Source organism: Anguilla anguilla, chromosome 3, assembly GCF_013347855.1.
Source record: "Anguilla anguilla isolate fAngAng1 chromosome 3, fAngAng1.pri, whole genome shotgun sequence".
NCBI classification, from domain to species: domain Eukaryota; kingdom Metazoa; phylum Chordata; class Actinopteri; order Anguilliformes; family Anguillidae; genus Anguilla; species Anguilla anguilla.
This window is the reverse complement of record NC_049203.1, coordinates 12,756,780-12,772,064: the sequence shown is the minus strand read 5'-3', so window position 1 is coordinate 12,772,064 and position 15,285 is coordinate 12,756,780. Positions and strand designations below refer to the sequence as shown.

Sequence of the window (15,285 nt, the reverse complement as noted above, 5' to 3'; positions counted from 1 at the left end):
CATGCGCTGCGGAGGTGGGGGGGGGGGGGGGGAGCGGGTGTGGGGGCGGTGGGTGTCTCCACGCGCGCGCTGCTGATTTCAAGCCCCTTACGCAACAGCGCCCTGAGAGGACCGCCCACAGAGAAGGGAGGGAAATTGCAGCTTAAACGCTGTGTGTGTGTGTGTGTGTGTGTGTGTGTGTGTGTGTGTGTGTGAGTGTGTGTGTGTGAGTGTGAGTGTGAGGGCATGTTTTACTATCTTTGTGTTAGAAATGTTAGAAAGATGAGGAAAAGATGAGGAAAACTACGCAAGGTGGGGACCTTTTGCTGGTCCCCACAAGTTCAAGAGGCTGTTTTAGGGTTAGGACTTAGGGTTAGGGTTAGGGTTACAATTAGGTTAAGGTTAGGGTTAAGGTTAGGCATGTAGTGGTTGGGGTTAGGGTTAGGGTTAGAGGTTACGGAATGAATGCAAGTCAATGGGAAGTCCTCACAAGTATAGCAATACAAACATGTGTGTGTGTGTGTCGTGTGTGTGTGTGTTTGTGTGTATGTCTGTGTTTATATATACCTGTGTATTTTTTCTCCCTGAAACCTTTCAGACAGATGCTATAATCGAGTGTGTGCTCTTGGAAAGTGTTTTTATTCATGGGCAAATATTGCTCAAAGCAGGCAATTTGCTTTGATTTAGGCAGATGGCAGGCCTATATTAGCAGTGTACCAAATGTAAAAAACGTGCATTTTTACTGGAAGAAGATACATTGCCTTCAGCTCAGCTGTCTGTATATGTAAAAAGGAGTGAACATTAAGGCTTTTATCTGTTAGGGCTGGCGCCTTTATTTTCTCACTTGCAGAACATAAAGGAAATCTAGTGCTTGCAATGTATGAATGTTAAGAATTCTCCTGAAGCTGAATGTATGTGAGTGCACTTCATGACATGTTCAAATTTGTGCCTTTTCCCTTGTGCCTGCAGTTCATCAGCCGCTCAACCGCTGTGGAAATTGTCAACAGCTCCAAAGTCCTGCACCTGGAGACCCAGATGCTTCTGGATGGGAAGCTACTGGTACAATGAGCTTCTCTTTCTTTCTTCTTCTTTTCTTTCTTTCTTTTGTACTTTCTTTCTTTCTCCCACAATCTTTCTCCTCTCATACTCCCTCTTTCAATTTAGCTCTCAGCCCTCCATCTCCCTCTCCCTTACTCATCCTGCTCTCTCCCTCTCTGATTGGACAAAGGGGTCATGTGATGTGATTGTTTCTGTTGCAATGAGCACTACTTCACATCAGTAGCACGGGGTTCCTGCTTTGTCAGCCCCTGCTAGGCACGCTCTGCTCCTATAGTGAGTCAGTCAGGGCCAGGGCGGCAGTAATATCAACTCCTCACTTGCTGAGGGTGCTGCTAATAAAATGAGCGTGAAGTCTGTGTGTATGAGTACATGAGTATGTGTAATGTGTGTGTGTTACTCCCTATTATTTTTATACAGTCTATGGTTACTCCCCTTTAGAAACTGGACCCTCCTGAGGAGGAAGCTCTACTTTCTACCCTCAGCAGCCTGAACACTGAGCTGCAGAAACTGACAGACATTCACTGGATCTGTCCCAGCATGCACTGCGCAGAGGAGGTGAGCTCACGTGTGTCCTGTGTCTGTAATGTGGGTGCGTGCTTGTGCAAGTATATGTGTATGTGTGCGTCTTCACATGCATCCAAGCGTGTGTGAAATGAGCGTCGCTTTATTGCGGGCTGGAGGAAGAGTACGCCGTTGCTCACCTCTCTGTCTCTCCCCTCCGCCAGGACACGCCCAGGACCAGCAGCAAGAGCAGCAGCATGAAGCTGAAGATCATCCCCAAAACGAAGAAGGACAGAGAGAAGCTGCACAAGCAGAAGTCCAACAGCTCCCTGTCAGGTAAAGCGCCTGTCGGCCTGATGCTGGGAGCCTGTTCGAGGACGTCCAATAGATTCCTCGGTTTAGAGCGGCAGAGAGGTGTATTCTGCCACCGTGGGAAAACCCAGCTCAAACAACTTAAGTTTCAAGTTTTTAAAATGGCGTACGGGAGCTAAAACAGCTGCTAGCTTGTCTTAGTCTTCATGTCATATTGGATTGAATTTCTATATGGGCAGGTCCAGAAATATTGGCTCCCATAATAAAAATGATAATAAAAAGGCTGCATAAAATATACAACACAGGAAATGAGCTATGTATGCTAAAAATGGGGAAATTATATTTTCCATTTTAATACAATTTAGTGAAAAAGTTTTGATTTTAACAAGTAATTTTCTTTCCCATTATTGCTGTCCTGTTATCAGTACTTAGTGCCTTCTCCCTTGCGCAGTTGTGAGTCATCATTTTTTCTGTCCCCCTCAGGAACCTGGGATATCAAAGGAGGGTCATGTGATGCAGCAGATACCGCTGGGAATTGAGTGCATGAGGGCGGAGTGCTGAGCCCCCACCCTGGAGAGAGGGGTGGAGAGTTGGGGGCGTGGTCTTCCCTTAGGCTGGGTGGATCTACTGGAGCAACATGGCCGCCCTTCCCACTTCAAAAGGTCTGGCGGGAAGATGGCGCAGACGGCGGCTTTGCGTCCGAATCGTGAATCTTCTGTTAACTCTTCCTGCCTGCAAAGGTGTCAAACGCCATCAAGTCAAAACTGCCTGTTGTGAAAGGAGGGCTTTGTCTGAGCCAAGCTTCCCGTCCCTGAATAATGCCACACGCTTGCCTGGAACACTTTCATCTTTTTATTCCTTTCCTTCGATTTTATTTTTCTTGGCTTTGCCAGCCAACTTAAGTAGTATTTTTTTTTTCTTGTGAAACCTAGACTTACAGATCTAAAGGTGAAAGTCCGCTTTGGCCTACCCACCACCGTTGCCACAAGAACAAACAATGAACAAAAACAAAATGGCTGTCTCTCTCCATTGGCGTAGGGACCTTCTAAGAGAGGCAGTATAAATGTCTGTATAAAAGAACTTCTTTAGGAATGCAGTTGTGGCTAAATTAGACCCATATTATATGTGAAAAATGGCCAGTTACATATTAATGCCTCTATGCCAGTGTCCTGCATGCCTTCCACACTTGCTGTGTGTGTGTGTGTGTGTGTGTGTGCGCGCGCGCGTGTGAAAACTCTTCTTTCGATAGCCAATGTGGTGTTCTTGTATAACTAACAGTTGTGTGACAGTTTGCGCTTTATTTTCTCAAAGCTGTAGTTATGTTTGTGCCAAGTTTGTACTGAGTGCAGCAGTTTAAGATGTTGGAAGAATGTGCGTCATACATTTCAGAGAAGATTATATTGCCTTGCACTTTAAACCTGAAACACGGACTTAAAAGTGTGGGTTGTAAAACTTCTGAGTTGTTTACGTTACGGCAACCTCACATATTTATGTCGAATCAACAAATGATATTTAGTACAAAATAAATGAATGTTGAAATGCCAACGCTGTACACAGATGTTTAACTATTCAGGTTTGTTTAATTTTTATTTAATGGTGGTTTTGATGAATCATGCATAGTTGTCAATAATTTGAATTTTGCCAACAGCATTGATAAAGTAATATTTATGTAATGTACCAGTATTTATTTTGTGAATATAGAATTTTGATGTGGCTACCCAGAATCCTGTGTAGTCAAGATGTATGATGAACAATATACAGAATAAGTTGGGGAGGGGGGGAGGGGGGAATTAAAAAAAAATAAAAGTAATGATGTAATGGTCATGAGCCAAAGGGACAGTGAAACCCAACGCTGCTTTCAAAAAATAACCGATTATGTCTGTAAAATATGTTCCGAGCAACGACGTTCCCTTCAGAATGAGAAAGATGGCTGCCGCCGCAGCTCTCCAGGATTTTATGTGGCACGAGTTTGTTTAAAAAGTATTAAATGATAATATTCGTCATTTTAAGCTGTATTGTGAAGTAAATTGAGGTCCAATGTTTGAAGAAAAAAAAATCATTTTGTGAAATTCAATCAAAGCTGTTGTAAGTGGTATTTGCTCAGTTGGGTGGGTGGAGGGGGGGGGGGGGGAATAATGCTTCTTTTTACTTTTGCTCATAACCCCAGTTATTGACCAATGTGAGTTGTGTCAATAGAGCACAACAGAAATTCATCCCTTTGGGGGAGCGTGCTGTCAGGACCACTGAAGTAAATTCATTTCGCCTAAGGACTAATAGATTGTACCATACTAGATACCAGAGCCATAAAGCATTTAAGCATTTTTGCAAATAAGTTTGAAGGGTATGGGAGACATTTAATTTATCATGCGTGATTATTCATCTTGGAAGATTTGTTTACTGTAGTCGGTGAAATTCATTTTATTTATACATGGTGCCATCTGTCAGTTACCTAAATTTATTACCAAGAAGGTCCACGTACCTCTCCCTGGCTACTAATCTAGAGCATATTCCCAGGAGTGTTAACATCAACATGAAGCAAAAATAAAGTATTATCATTGCTGTTTGAATTGTGTGGCTATGTGTGTGTGTGGCATATAATTGCTATTGTTAAGTTTCAATGGATTTTACAGGATTTGACAGTAAGTACTGGAAAGTTTTTTTTCAATATGACCAGTCCAATCAGATATAGATGATGATGTGAATATAAATGCACTCACTTGTGAAATTAAGGGAGGAGATTGTTTGTTATGGGTGTGTCTGAATCAAGTGTGCAATTCCATTATTCAAAATTGTCTTACAGGGCTGCACATCTGAGGTGATGTTCTATGGTGCTGGTAGTTGCCTAAATTAGTTATGCTTTCGGTCTGGTTATTAAAATGGTTGCATGCCCTATATTCTCTCTCTAAATGGCTGCCGTTAAGGTCTCTGTAGACGTGACAAGACGGACTTCTGTTTGTTTAAACATTCTGGTTTCTTCTTTGGGGACACGTTTCTCATTCAAGTGCACGTTTGGCAGGTAAGCAGCCGGCTACCCCGTGAAATTTGGGGTAACAGAAAATTAATCTAAATCACCTATGTGTACCTGTACAGACAGCACCAGCCAGAGGCGAAGGCACTTCTCTCCATCACGGTTCAAGCTCCAATAGCACCATCTTGTGACACCATTCAACATGACAAGAGCTAGCGCTAAGTAGGTCTGTTCCTCATTAGAGAGCCTGCAAATTAGTCTTGACCTCTGCCCCTCTCTGTCTTAAGTTTCTGGAAAGTCAGGTCACACTTAGTTACACCCAACATTATATAATAGATCAGTGGCTTGAATTTCCAATGCCAATTGGGAACAGCATCAGGTAATAGTACCCAAGATTATGTGAGAGCAAAGCTTGGCAAAAAAAAAAATTTAAACGCATCGCGCGTGAAAAAAAAAAAAATCGTGATGACAGCATGGCAATTTGTCTCTTTTTTTTTTTTTTTTTGATAAGAAAACCAAAACATTTTATTTAACAGTAATAAGAAATAACATATAACAACAACAAAAAAGTTATATTGCATGTTGGCTTAACCTAAGACTTAATAAGCAACCTAAGACAGGAAAACATTTCTTGCCATTTATGCACATGGGCATTAATGTCTAGACTTCACATCATACCAAAACAGTGATTTTCACAGCTCTGGTGTTTGTTGTAGCACTTGAACTTCAAGCCATAGTCTGCACTAAGTCATACCTGCTAACAATCTGGATCATATACAGCAGAATCTCAGAGGTGTGAACCATATCCATTCATTTGACTTGTGGTCAACTGAATGGACATGAAACCAAAAGCAGCCTAGACAAGGACTCATTATGAAGCTCCTTGTCACTGATATGAAGATTAAAAGGAAACAAGCCACACATCACTGAATAAAACTGATGGCAGTGCATTAGATAAAAGGGCATGTCTAAGCACCGTTGCTAAAAAAAAATAGGCCTCAGTATGTGAACATCAAGAGTGTCTGACATAAAAAGGGCCAAAATAAAAAAAGGAGGAGTAGCCTATTAAAAAATATGGCTACTGCAAAGTAAGAATAATTCTAATGAAGAATTTGATTGTTATGACTGCAGTATTTTACCCCACTTTTAAAGTTACAAACATTTTCCAAATGACTGCATTCATATCTCTGAGGTTTTTCTGTGATATTCTCTGGGAGTTGGTACAAAGTGTGACAAAGCATTCTGTCCTCGAATACAACATTTTGTCCTGCTGCAGCAAAATTCTCTGGCAATTTTAATATGTGAGTAAATAAACAAAAAAGGGGGGAACCTTGGCGGTACATCTAGCTATGTGTAGATGCACATGATCACAATAAATGACTATTTGAAGTTTAAATGATAATTTCAATAAGAATACCTAATAGTCTGGCTGTTAAGGAGACTGCCCCCTACTGGGGAGGAGTGGTTTCACTGGTGGGGGGTGGGAGGTCCTCCTCCTCGTCGGATTCGCTGATGTCGTCGTCGGAAATGTCCCAGTCGGGCCTCGTCTCCTCTGTTCCCACGGCGTCGTCCTCCTGGGCCTCGGGCTGCGGCTCCGCCTTGAAGCGGGGGTCCTCCAGCCGCCCCCACGCCACGGCGTCGGCCTTCCGCAGGACCACCTCCACCTTGGACGGCACCATGGTCACGGAGCTCTGGGCCACGTCCACCACCTGAGGGGAGGGAGGGAGGGGGGCGGACAAGTGAAAAAGATCACTCGGACCAGGTCTCCAGGACACGCGTTACAACGAAATGAATGAAAAGTTCATAAAAATCTAGCCAGGCAGAAATTAATGACTGTAAAAACTAAAATGACTAAACAAGACAAATTTTGGGAGGCAAAGAGGAAAAATTGACGAGGCTACAAAAAGTTTAAGGAAATTGGTCCTTAGATGAGTTCTAATGGATTGAACAGTTTCTGTAGCCCTGATCTTATCTTGAAGGCTACACCAGAGCCTGGGTACCTTTACAGGAAATCTCTTTTAGTTTTAGTTGAGGGGCTGGAAGAATGATTACTGTCGTTCTTTCATGGTTACAAGGAGGTAGAGAGAAGGGGAGAGCGAGGTTTAGGGATGAAGACTTACCCCCCAGAGATGGAAGTCTCTGTGGAAAACCTTGTTGTTGTCAAACTGGATGTGTGTCGTCAGCTACAAGCAATATAGAGGAAAGAGAGAAAAGGAGAACAACTGAGACGGTTTCACAAGAGAGTGCAACTCACACAAACTCACACAAAGCATCTCACAGCACATGTGGCCTATCCACACTGGTGCCACGACCCTTTCCAAGGAAGACAGATCTCAGATCAGTCCTTCGACAGGGCAGTAACCTAGTATATTACAGTAACAGCTATAGAATTTGGTTCATTTCTCAGGTGGGCCACTACCTTGTACCCTAAGCAGGGCGATTGAGGTATAACCCTTCAGTAAATTGTGTTTTTTTTTTTAAGTTGACAATCATGGAGTCTGATAAATGCATAAAATGAAAAATGTAATGGGCTCACAGAGCGAACCTGAATATCACCATGGCACCAGTCAGAGGTCAGCTGAGAATAACGACGAGCATGTGCGCCATACAGAGAGTGACCCGTGTGTCACTGATGATGTCATTGATGATGTCACTCACCACAGTGCGATTGGTCTCCACATATGAATGCTCGGGGATGGAGTTCTTGGCGTAGACTGTGACTACCACCTGCGTGCCAGTCTGGTGCCAGTCGTGCCTGCAGGCCACGTTCTTCTTGTCCTGAAGTCAGTGAGGGCATTGAGTTCAGCATCATTCCATACAACAAGAGCAGGGACCCACAGCCCTGGTCCTGGAGAGTCACTGCGACTGTGTAATCTACAGCTCTAACTGAACACACTGATCAAAGCAGTTAACTCCCCTCCCCTGGTTTATGGGTATTAAATGGTTATTTATTTCAAGATGAGAACAGAAGCTAACAGCTCTATGGGGTAGGCTACCCCATGCATGAGAGTTTTCATTTAAACATCACAGCTCCCTGAAACATGCAAATATGATGTGGTAGTCCAAGCTTTAAAAAGTTTACAGTTTCATCAAATCCTTCCTGTAACCCATAGCATTAGACTGGATGTGGCACACCAGGTAAAGTTCTAAAACAACACTGTCTGCTCTATGAGGTCAGGTGACCAGACGTGTAGTCAGTAACAGTGATGCATGTCATCTGACCCTGGCCTGTGCTCCTTGGAACATGCGACAGGGCCCATTTCTCAACACCTGGCCGAGCTGCAGGTGTGCGTGGCAGTGGACTGGGGCGCACAGGCATGCGCGGGTGCGCGGCGGTCATACCTGCTTGGGGATCCAGCGATGTTTGCCCGTGGTGCAGCCTTTCTGGTCCAGGAAGGCATTGAAGTCCAGGGTTTGTATGTGGCAGCAGTTCCAGTACTTATATCTGAAAGGTTTATGTATGTCAGAAAAGTGCCGTGACACATTCTACACTCCTACTGGAGCTCAAGGGCCCTTCAGTTTGTTTATCTTCCGTAATTCACAGAGCAGAGCTTTTGAGAAAAAGCCTGGTGGCGTATGTCAGTCTCACATTAAAACCGCCATGTTTATTCGCTTTAAATGTGGAGGGAAACGCAGGATGCAGCTGCCACTGCATTTAAACACTGCCTCTGTGTTTAAACCCTACCACTATTATAGAGCCATTGCTTTCACACCAGTATTACATTACTGGATCTTGACATTTCATTCCAGTGCACATATCACATATTTTTACAGTTACATGTTTTATTGGTTTTGCACCACAGGGTTTTTTTTTGCCTAATACTGCCATGTTTCACACCTGTCTAAATACAGTGCACCTTTTTATTGTATGTACTACTGCATGTTTTGAGTTTGTGCCATTGGTGTCTGGATTTCTGCAGGCCTGACCATTATTTAAAGTGCAAATCCTAACGGAAAAATAAAGCTATTGGCTTTTCAGCTGCAGAATGAAGGAGGAGGAAGGGAAAGCAGGAAGGGGAGAGAGAGGGAGGGGAAGGAGGAGGAAGGGAGGGAGCAGGGGAAAGGAGAGCTGGAGGTGGTGAGCTCACCCTTCGTGAAATACGGGAGCCCCCGGGTGGTAGGTACAGGTCTCCAGGTCCGTCTCAGCGCCCTGGTACATCTGAGGTCAAAGGTAACACACAGCCACAGATTGAGCTATCCATCTCACAAAGAGGCACAACAGCGATAAACCTGAGGCCCAAAACAAGCTCTTTAATGGGGAGAACACAACAAGGTGGCCAGACCTGGATCAACTACTCATCAGGAAAATTTCTGCAGATTACTGATATTTCAGAATAAAATTCTTCTTCCAAATGATTGTAGATTTCAATTATTAAGAGGTCTTGCTGAAAATGGCCAGGAATCTGTAGGAGTGTTTTCTCATTTTTCCAGCATCTGAAGTGTTAATGAATTTCAAATATGCATCTGACCCAGGTCAGTGATGCCCACAGGTGCTGTAAGGGACCAGGTTGTTCCTGATTCGTATACACAGTCCTTTCACAAGTTTTACAGGCTGCTTCAAAACTGCATCGTAGGCAAAACACAGGCAATGCAATCACTCTGGTGGCCAGCAGAGGGAGATAAATCGATACTCCTACTGAAAGCCTTTAAAAGGTTCTATCTGGTCAAAGACACACTAATTACCGCTGAGCTCAAAGTGATTTTTAGACATGCCGGCGGATAAATAAGTAATGATTTTCTCAGGCTGCTCAAGGACCAGTTATATACTTCCAGTTTACAAATAAGCTGGAATCTGGCTTTGCTCAGGGCTGTGCTGGGGAAATCAAAAGATTGTTTGGAATTTGACATTAAGTGACCCCACAAATAAAAAATAAAAAGATTTAAAACACTTTGAAGCTGCCTTACTGGGACACACACAACACAAAATGCAAATTCACACACATAACTGCGCACACCTACCGTTTTGCACCCTGCGTTCTTGCACCTTGTTCCTGGCATGACAGCTTGACTCTCTACAGGGGGAGACACGTAGGTCAGGGGGTGAGAAAGCGTTACCCTGGAATTGGGCAGACTTGTGACACGTTAAAGCGTCGGCCTTGTCAGGGTTACAGTAGTGTGAGATTATGGCCCACGGATCATGAGATACTGATAACAGGATGTCTCTTCTCATAGAGCTCTAGAGCGGCAGGCTCAGTGCTGAGGAATTACTGCTACGTGAGAGGACTGGTCAATGACCTCACTCAGTGAGGTCATGCAAGCACGCTGTTCAGTCCCATGCACCATTTTCACGGTCCAGATGCGCCGTCGGCAGAGATAATGTGGGCGGATCACAAAGCCGTGTTTAGTGTGTGGGGAGGTGTCGGATAATGGACAATGTGCTGCTGGACTGCAGCAATGTGTCTAAAGAGGTGGGGAGAGAGTGTCAGCACGAAATGCTACAATTTATGGAGGTACAGAGTGCGTAATGAGATATTTTGTGCAGGTACAGTACTATAATGTGTGGTAAATGCAAAGAATGTGGAATATATTTGTTTGAGGTACAGAACAATATTTCAAGGTAGACAGTCTGGAATATAATGTTTAATGCAGGTAAAGAGTATAAAATATAATGAAATATAAAAGACTGTGGTATATATTGTTTGTTGGAGGTAGAGAGTGTGAAATATATTGTTTGATGGAGGTATAGTCAGTCAGCAGGTCTTCACCTTTCTTCTTCTCCTCCTCCTTGTTGCTGATATCCAGCTTCTCCAGCACCTGGGCCAGCGAGGGGGACACCTTCACCGGAAGCTTGGACTTGGGCTCATCTGGGCTGCACACAGGGAGACAACACCGTCAGAGTGCACGCCACCTCCACCTCTCTCACATGGTGTGGCAAAGGTAAATACTATCACTCTCACCAATCACACAAACACTTTTACACCAACATGAATGAATGCAAACACACACACGAACAGGTAGACATTCTCTCTCAAAGACAGACACGCACAAATTCACACAAACACATGCCTGTATGGGCAGACATTCCCTCTCTTAGACACACACACAAAAACACACACATACATGCAGACATTCTTTTTTAGACAGACACACACATACTGTACACACACATGTAAACCCACTCTCGGTCACTCACTCACTCACTCAGACACACACGCACGCACACACACAGTACCTGGGCCTCTCCTTCTCCAGGGCCTCGGCAGATTTGGGGCCCCGGTAGATGATCTCCTGCCCCCCGTGAGACTGCACGTCCCCCTTCTCTGAAGTCACCTCCGGGCGCAAGGGCTCCTCGGGCTTCTTGTTGCTATGCCGACCCCGGGTGCAGCCCTGGCGTGAGCGAGGCCCAGAGAGACGCAGAGGGCGGGGGAAACATGGGGGTCAAAGGTCAATAGTCTGCTCACAAAGCATTATGGGAAAACCTGCATGTAAATGGAGATTTTACTGTGCCGCGAATGGGCAAATCAATGATCCTCACCCCAGTCATGGAGAGCCTGCTGGTTATTGTTTTCACGATAAAAGCAGCAAACCCATTCAGGCCCAAGAAATCAGGTCCAGTGAGTTAAGCGTGCAATCAACTTTCAATCGTTCAATCAAGCGCTGAGTACAAATAAGAACAAATACCAGCAGTTCCTGTAGCTCTACAGGTTGAGAGGATCACTCCACTGAATTTAAGAAGACATTTCATGCTTTGCGACTATGTATTGTAACAAAGATACTATGCGAGCTGGCACTGTTTCTAGACTTTGTATTAAGAGGGGTGAATCTGTATCACTGACTCAAAAGATGTACCTGTAACATGGATCTCAACAAGTTTAATATGCCAGCCAGACCTCCATAAGTGAGTCAGAAAGTAACGCCATCTCCCTCGTGATAGAAAGCCTCTGGCAAAACGGTGCCATGGTAACACATTAAAAAATGAAGCAAAAGACTTAACCCATTGCACCGCATTATTTCTGGGAGCTATCGTACACTGATGTGGTACTTTAGCAAATGGTAACTCTTGGTTACCTGGATTGAGAGAAATTCTGAGAAGTCTGTGGTCCTCTTCTTGCAGCATGACCAACCCTGGAGGACACAGATATTGATTAGCATTGGCTAAATAATCAATAGGGTGTGTGCGCGCATGCATGTGTGGAAGGTTAGCCTGTGACAATAATCAGGACTCTCTTTTCTTATAAGTATTGTATACATTCGAGCTTTTGCCAATTATCATTTGTGTGAGGTTTGTGTGTTTGTGTGTTCATGTGTGGTTATGGGTTTGTGGGTTTGTGTGTTCATGTGGGGTTTTGGGTTTGTGCATTTGTGTGTTCCGGTGAGGTAATGGATTTGTGGGGTTGTGCATTCATGTGTGGTTATGGGTTTGTGGTGTTGGGCATTTGTGTGTGGTTGTGGGTTTGCGCGTCCGTGTGTGTGTATGAGGTTATGGGTTTGTGGGTTTGAGCGTCCAGGGTGTAGTAAGATTCTCACACACCTTCAGCGCATCGTGGAAGATCGGCACCCCAGGGTGATACAGACAGACCCCTGCGGGAACAAGAGAGACAAAAAAGGTTAATAGAAAAGGAGGCGCCGGAGGAGAGGGAGAAAGGACAGGAGAGGAGAGGAGAGATGTGGGAGAAAGAGAGGGACAGGGACAGAGTAAGGTCACCAGATGTGTGCGTGTGACTCCCTAAAATTAGTCTCTTCGACCTCGTCTACCTTTTCTTTCCAAACAGCCAGAGTAAATGCTGTGCTCCAATCAGCCAATCATTAAGGAGAACCCCCAAAGCCCTGCCCTCCTCACAGCGGGGGATGGGGAAATGCCACTCAAGACAAAAGGTGGCAGTTGCAGGGGAAGAAGCTGCGTTTACCCCTCCTGTCCCTTGTCACTTGACACTCCCCCACTCCTCAGATATTCAGCTTCTCCATCATGGCTTCCAACACACACAGCACACGATCCATGCTGCGTCCCTGTTTTTACCACACTGCGCGAACACAACCAGACGTTCAATCGCATTCCCAGCTCTTCAGACTTGGGATTAGTTCCACTAAACTTCCTCCAGCATATGAATTTCCTTCAGTTTCATTTCCGAAAACTAATCTGTTCCAGTTCTATGATTTTATTTCAGATTTTTTATTTTAGTTCATTGCAAATTTGTGCGACCTTCTCTGAAAACACCATTCCCATAATTCACACTGAACATGTTCGGGCCTCTTTCATATTCAAATGGAAACTATTTTTTCCTCAGACAGAGTTCACTCCTTAAAAATAGAAAAACAAATGTCTTGGCATACGATAGGAGCCATGTAATTCTTAGCAATAAGTAAATATAAGTAAATATTATTTTTTCAACGTAGCAATGAATAGCACATTTTGATTTTCACTCATCTATTTTAAACCATTCTGTCAGATAGTGTTATGAATATTTGAACATTTACAGCTATGTATGATGCTTCTTTAATTTAATGCAACAATGTACTCACAGGTTTTTTTGTTGGGTTGTTTACTGTATACATTTAAAAGAAAAGTGTTCACTATAACAAAATATTGATAGTATACTAGAAACCACAAACAAGTAATCCAGTAAGAGATTTTGTCTTTGGCTTGTGTGACTAGCAATTGAAATTATCAAATGTAGCGAGTGGCATTACACACATTTAAAATGAAAAACATCAAGCCAGCCTCAATCCCAAAGCTTTGAGTGCTACTCTTCATTTAATATGAATTGTATGATATGACAGCTTAATTCCTATTAAAATGACCCTAGCCCTGCTGCCGCTACAGCTGAGCACACACCTGTTACAGTGGACACCTGCCCGCACACGTCTGCAGGCTAGTCCCAGCAGGGGCTACTGTGGCAGGCCCAGCGATTCTAGGAAAGCCGTTCAATTATTTATCGCTAATAATCTAAAGTGCTCCACGCCAAACCGGGAGAGAATGCAGAAACGGGGCCCACTCTGCCATGTGCTCAAACCTCTCTGCTACCAGCGGCACTCGTTCAGAGCACTGCACCTACTCTCAGAACCAACTGTGATGCAACCACAGCGCAATTTAACATGGCAGCTAGACAGCAGGGTTAACCACATTCTCCAGTTTCAATTAATCGCATCTGTCATTCCCGCAGCAACCGTTGCTTTTCGTGATTCGTTACAGACGGAGGAGAAAGTAGAAGTAGAAGTCTTACCATCAGAGTTCTTGGCCTCGTCAAATTTGTTCCCGCAGCCCTTGTTGTAACACAGCAGAGCCATGTTGAGCCTGTCGCAAGCAAGGACGTTCCCTCCGCTTTCTCGCTTGTAGAAGCTCTTCCCCTGTTTCTCGCCTCTTCCCTAGAGAGCGGACCCTTATTTAGAGACTGGCACCACCTTCTAACTTTCCCAGAACTTTCTGTCACTCAGAGAGAGAGTAGAAGAAACGTCCAGAAGGAGCAACTCTATCTGACGTAGTAAAGAGGAGTGGGAGAGACAGGGGGGATCCACAAAGCACCACTCAATGAAGCATATAAATAGCCTCTCTCTGCACAGCTGTCAGAGCTTATCTTGAGGGCCTGACATTCCTTTTAACCACAACTTGGTTAAGGACAGCACTAAAGCTACATTCTGTGTCTGAAAAATGACACAGAATCTGCTCCACCCTTACACCAGTCCCAGCAATTATTTAATACAGCTTATTATAACTGATCTAGGATCAGTGCTGGAGGACAGCATCTGTGCTAAAGTTACTTAGATATAGCATATGGGACGTATAGGGAGGAGGTACTACACAAAATAATCCAATAATGGCAAATAGCCATATACTGGCATACACATGGGGATACCGCCAGAGTACTGAGTATCAGAGTACTGTCGATTCAGGAAGTACATTTGATTCATCGATTGAATAAATCCTCACGTAACATTATAGGCAATTCCTGAATTGATTGAACTGAAATGGAACTGAGCCCAACACTGGCATCAATACAGCATTTACTTTTTTCCAACATTTAAAAAAATTTTTTTGAAGGCCTGTCCGTTTGCAGTGCAAGGCTTACTCGGTCATGAAAGATAGTATTTTTATACTGCTGTCGTAAGAGGAAACCTGACATCTGACTCTGGGCTTAAAACCTGTGCTATATGTGAGGGGTAATTATCACACTTACATTCACACTTTCATTCTTGCATGTTTGGAGTTGCCATGGCAATTGTACTCCAACACTTGCAGGGAAGTGGGGGAGGGGGTGTTGATTATCCTGTCCTGCTGGTGTATTGTATAATTGAATGGAATAATAATGACACTGTAATATTACAAAACATTAATTACACAAGTGGCAACAAATTACATATTTTTGAAATCAGGAATATCACTTTACAATTGGTTTTATATGCCCGTTGCAGTCATTGCCAAGAAGTCAATGGAATGTTTTCCTTCAGGAAAATATTCAGTAAAGTCTGATACAGCAAATATTATACAAAAGGAAGTCTGTCTGTATTGACCTTCCTGAATCAGACAGTGC

General features: G+C 43.9%; 2 protein-coding genes across 7 annotated transcripts in view; one reads left to right on the top strand and one right to left on the bottom strand.

Moving 5' to 3' along the window:
- si:dkey-172j4.3 (diacylglycerol kinase delta) overlaps positions 1-4,418 on the top strand; it is a 68,903-nt gene extending 64,485 nt beyond the window's left edge. For all 6 annotated transcript variants that reach the window (XM_035408783.1, XM_035408782.1, XM_035408784.1 and 3 more), the window contains 4 exons: positions 949-1,038; positions 1,477-1,593; positions 1,764-1,875; positions 2,335-4,418. In XM_035408783.1, the coding sequence (XP_035264674.1) occupies positions 949-1,038; positions 1,477-1,593; positions 1,764-1,875; positions 2,335-2,390 (375 nt within the window). In that variant the 3' untranslated portion in view covers positions 2,391-4,418. The remainder of the gene's footprint in view (positions 1-948; positions 1,039-1,476; positions 1,594-1,763; positions 1,876-2,334) is intronic.
- A 924-nt stretch (positions 4,419-5,342) lies between these two features.
- Positions 5,343-14,287, bottom strand: zgc:92429 (uncharacterized protein LOC445063 homolog). The gene is made up of 11 exons (XM_035408788.1): positions 13,981-14,287; positions 12,291-12,340; positions 11,828-11,884; positions 10,992-11,146; positions 10,525-10,628; positions 9,779-9,831; positions 8,908-8,978; positions 8,162-8,264; positions 7,478-7,597; positions 6,940-7,002; positions 5,343-6,528 (listed from the first exon to the last, which is right to left on the bottom strand). Exons 1-11 carry the CDS (start codon positions 14,042-14,044, stop codon positions 6,268-6,270), a joined length of 1,101 nt encoding a protein of 366 aa, XP_035264679.1. The 5' UTR covers positions 14,045-14,287; the 3' UTR covers positions 5,343-6,267.
- Between the last annotated feature and the right edge of the window lie 998 nt (positions 14,288-15,285).

Bases quoted from the DNA above. Each gene is read 5' to 3' on its own strand.
- zgc:92429 (XM_035408788.1), bottom strand. From the start codon at position 14,044: ATGGCTCTGCTGTGTTACAACAAGGGCTGCGGGAACAAATTTGACGAG. The intron at 11,147-11,827 runs GTAACCAAGAGT...CGCTCACGCCAG, and splicing joins CAGAATTTCTCTCAATCCAG to GGCTGCACCCGGGGTCGGCA. The intron at 7,598-8,161 runs GTATGACCGCCG...CACTGACTTCAG, and splicing joins ATCGCTGGATCCCCAAGCAG to GACAAGAAGAACGTGGCCTG.